This window comes from Bidens hawaiensis, unplaced genomic scaffold (assembly GCF_021521415.1).
Source record: "Bidens hawaiensis isolate Kalapana, Puna unplaced genomic scaffold, B.hawaiensis_p1.1 tig00042586_1, whole genome shotgun sequence".
Classification (NCBI taxonomy): Eukaryota; Viridiplantae; Streptophyta; class Magnoliopsida; order Asterales; family Asteraceae; genus Bidens; species Bidens hawaiensis.
The window spans coordinates 4,257-7,014 of NW_027497555.1; the positions used below are offsets into that span (position 1 = coordinate 4,257).

The 2,758-nt window shown below is 31.9% G+C and overlaps 1 protein-coding gene across 1 annotated transcript; it reads left to right on the top strand.

Moving 5' to 3' along the window:
• The first annotated feature begins 810 nt into the window (after positions 1 to 810).
• On the top strand, positions 811 to 2,218 carry LOC143593728 (dehydration-responsive element-binding protein 3-like). The gene is made up of 2 exons (XM_077073269.1): positions 811 to 1,093; positions 1,800 to 2,218. Exons 1-2 carry the CDS (start codon positions 850 to 852, stop codon positions 2,150 to 2,152), a joined length of 597 nt encoding a protein of 198 aa, XP_076929384.1. The 5' UTR covers positions 811 to 849; the 3' UTR covers positions 2,153 to 2,218.
• Positions 2,219 to 2,758: the final 540 nt, after the last annotated feature.

The following is a 2,758-nucleotide window of genomic DNA, read 5'->3' on the forward strand; positions in this document are numbered from 1 at the left end:
AATAATGTAAGCCTGTAAACGAGTCGAATAAACACGAACAAGGGTATATTCGTGTTCATTCATTTAACTTTAAAAGAACACAGACACTTAATTGAAAAAATATTTATGTTCATGTTCGTTTATTTAAAAAGGGATATTTGTATTCGTTTGTTTAAAATTTAAACGAACATGTATGGACACACATATAAACGGACTTAAATGAAAACTCTTAAATGAATACAAATTAACAAATATAAAACTTTTAAGCAAATGACCTATCCAGATAATATTTAATGATTTTATATTAATACATAAATTGACATAAATAAACAGACATAAACGAACGTTCATGAACATAAATGAATGAACGGAACATGTGTTCATGTTCGGTCGTTTAATTAAATGAACACAACTTTTACGTTCATGTTCGTTCGCTTATTAAATAAACGAACTTCCCGCCGAACAGTTCACGAATGGTTCACCGAATGTTCGGTTCGTTTACAGGCCTACCTAAACTACATCTTAATACATGTTTAACAAGATTTTAAATTAAACGATTAAAGTATTAAACTACATTTTTGAACATTTTACAAAACGGTTGAAAGAATTAACGGCGTAACGGGCAAAAGAAAGAAAAGTAACAACAAAGGTTGTCGGTTGCCCCAACGGGTATTTGTTTTGAATTAATAAATCTAAAAATATCATATCTATGTTTGAATTATTGTCACTCCATTATATGCATGTCCCACAACACTTATGACACGTGTTAACCATCTTATATATTTCACAATAATAATAGACCTATCATCTTCTTATTTAAACGTTGTGTTCCCTTGTGATGAAATTTATTTATCAAACAATATTTCACCAATGGCTAGCATCCCTCAAAACCCCAATGACCAATCAGTGCCGGAGAACTCAAAGAGTAAGAAAAGAAACCAGAAAGATGTGAGCTATAAACACCCGGTTTTTCGGGGAGTTCGAATGCGGAGTTGGGGGAAATGGGTGTCCGAAATCCGACAACCACGAAAGAAAACCCGCATTTGGCTCGGGACCTTTTCCACGGCCGAGATGGCCGCCAAAGCTCATGACGTTGCCGCGTTATCGATTAAAGGTAATGAGTTAATGTTGAATTTATGGTCATTCAACATTGGGTGACAACTATTTACTTCGTTTTCCATACGAAGTTGTTGGTTTTGAAAAAAGAAAAAAGAAAATGTAAGGTCAAACTGCTAACTATGGTTCAGAATGATAATCCAAACCAACTAAGTTGAATCGTGTGGGTCGACAGATTCAGTCAGTTTTATCGGTTTAAGTGCTAAGTTTCAATAGTTAGAAACTGATTCTTTTTTATCTTTTCCAAATCACTTAGATTGTGCTAAAAATTATAACAAAGCTAAGGATTATTCATCATGCATAATAATAATGTATATAATTAACTTCATATTTTAAAATAAAAAGAAATAACAAACTTTAGACAGCATGTCAAGATCTAATCGGACCGAACTATTAAACAGACAAACCGTAAAAACCAACATATGAACCAAGCCATTAACATTTCAAACCAATTATTAATGTTACTTTAGTTTAAATAATTCTATTGATGTTAACTTTTTTTTTTCAATAGAAGACTTAGTTTCCACAAAACATTATTGCTATCATTATTATTAAATCTCTTCTACATGTCATAATCAAATAATAATAATAACAACAACAACAAAAGACATTTTTTATACATTACATTTTCTTCATTATTTTTGGCTCATTTTTTCTGTTTTTATTAACGTTAGATGTAATTTATGGTCATTATATTTAAACAGGTACTTCCGCGGTTCTTAATTTCCCCGAACTCAAAGACTCGTTACCTCGTCCCGTATCTCTTGCTCCACGTCACGTTCAAGAAGCCGCTGCAAAAGCCGCCACCATGTCGCCACCAGTACAACCACCAGTGACCGATTCTAGTCAAGTGGAGGAACTTGGTGAGATCATCGAGTTGCCAAGCTTAGAAGGGTGTTTGGACTCACCCGAGTCATCAAATGAGTTGGTGTTGGTTGACTCGGTGGACCAATGGGTGTATCCGTCGTGGGAAGTGGCGGATATTGATGGTTTTATGGATTATGTCTCCGATCAGGTGGCGGAGAATGGTGGCCCTCAACTAATATGGGATTGGTAGAATGCTAGTTACTATTAGACGTTATACGATATACACTTTTTTATACTGTAAAATATAGTGATATGCTAGTTTTCTTTCCTTTATGCTTGATTTTGCTATATTGTATATAATAACTTATTATACATAAATAAATGGTATTTGTATGATAAAAAAAAGGCTAAAAATGTGGTTTGTCAGACTTCACTGGTTAACAAGATATTAACGGGTACCGTGAATCTTCCATTAACACATACTTACGTCATTGTAAAAAAGAATTTTAATTATTAACAATGTTTCTTGGTGTTCACTAAAGTCACTTACACGGTTACACCTTTTCCAATTATAAACATCAATCAGTGGGGTTCCGTTCGCTTGTAAATTTAATTTTTCTTTCTTAAAAATTAGCGATTTAAATGAAAATATATTAATTTTAGTTAGTTTTTGTGATTTTTTCTTAATTTTGATCTTAAGTAAAAGATAATTCTAAAAAGAAAATTTCATTAAATTATAAACAAGTAATTATTGTTTCACTTAAGTTAATTAAGAAAACCTAATTAATAAACATTAAATTAACAACCTTCTTGTATATTTAACAATGACAATACTTTTTTATACTATACATATACA

Coding starts and splice junctions, on each gene's coding strand:
- LOC143593728 (XM_077073269.1), top strand. CDS start 850: ATGGCTAGCATCCCTCAAAACCCCAATGACCAATCAGTGCCGGAGAAC. Junction 1,094..1,799: donor TGCCGCGTTATCGATTAAAG/GTAATGAGTTAA, acceptor ATATTTAAACAG/GTACTTCCGCGGTTCTTAAT.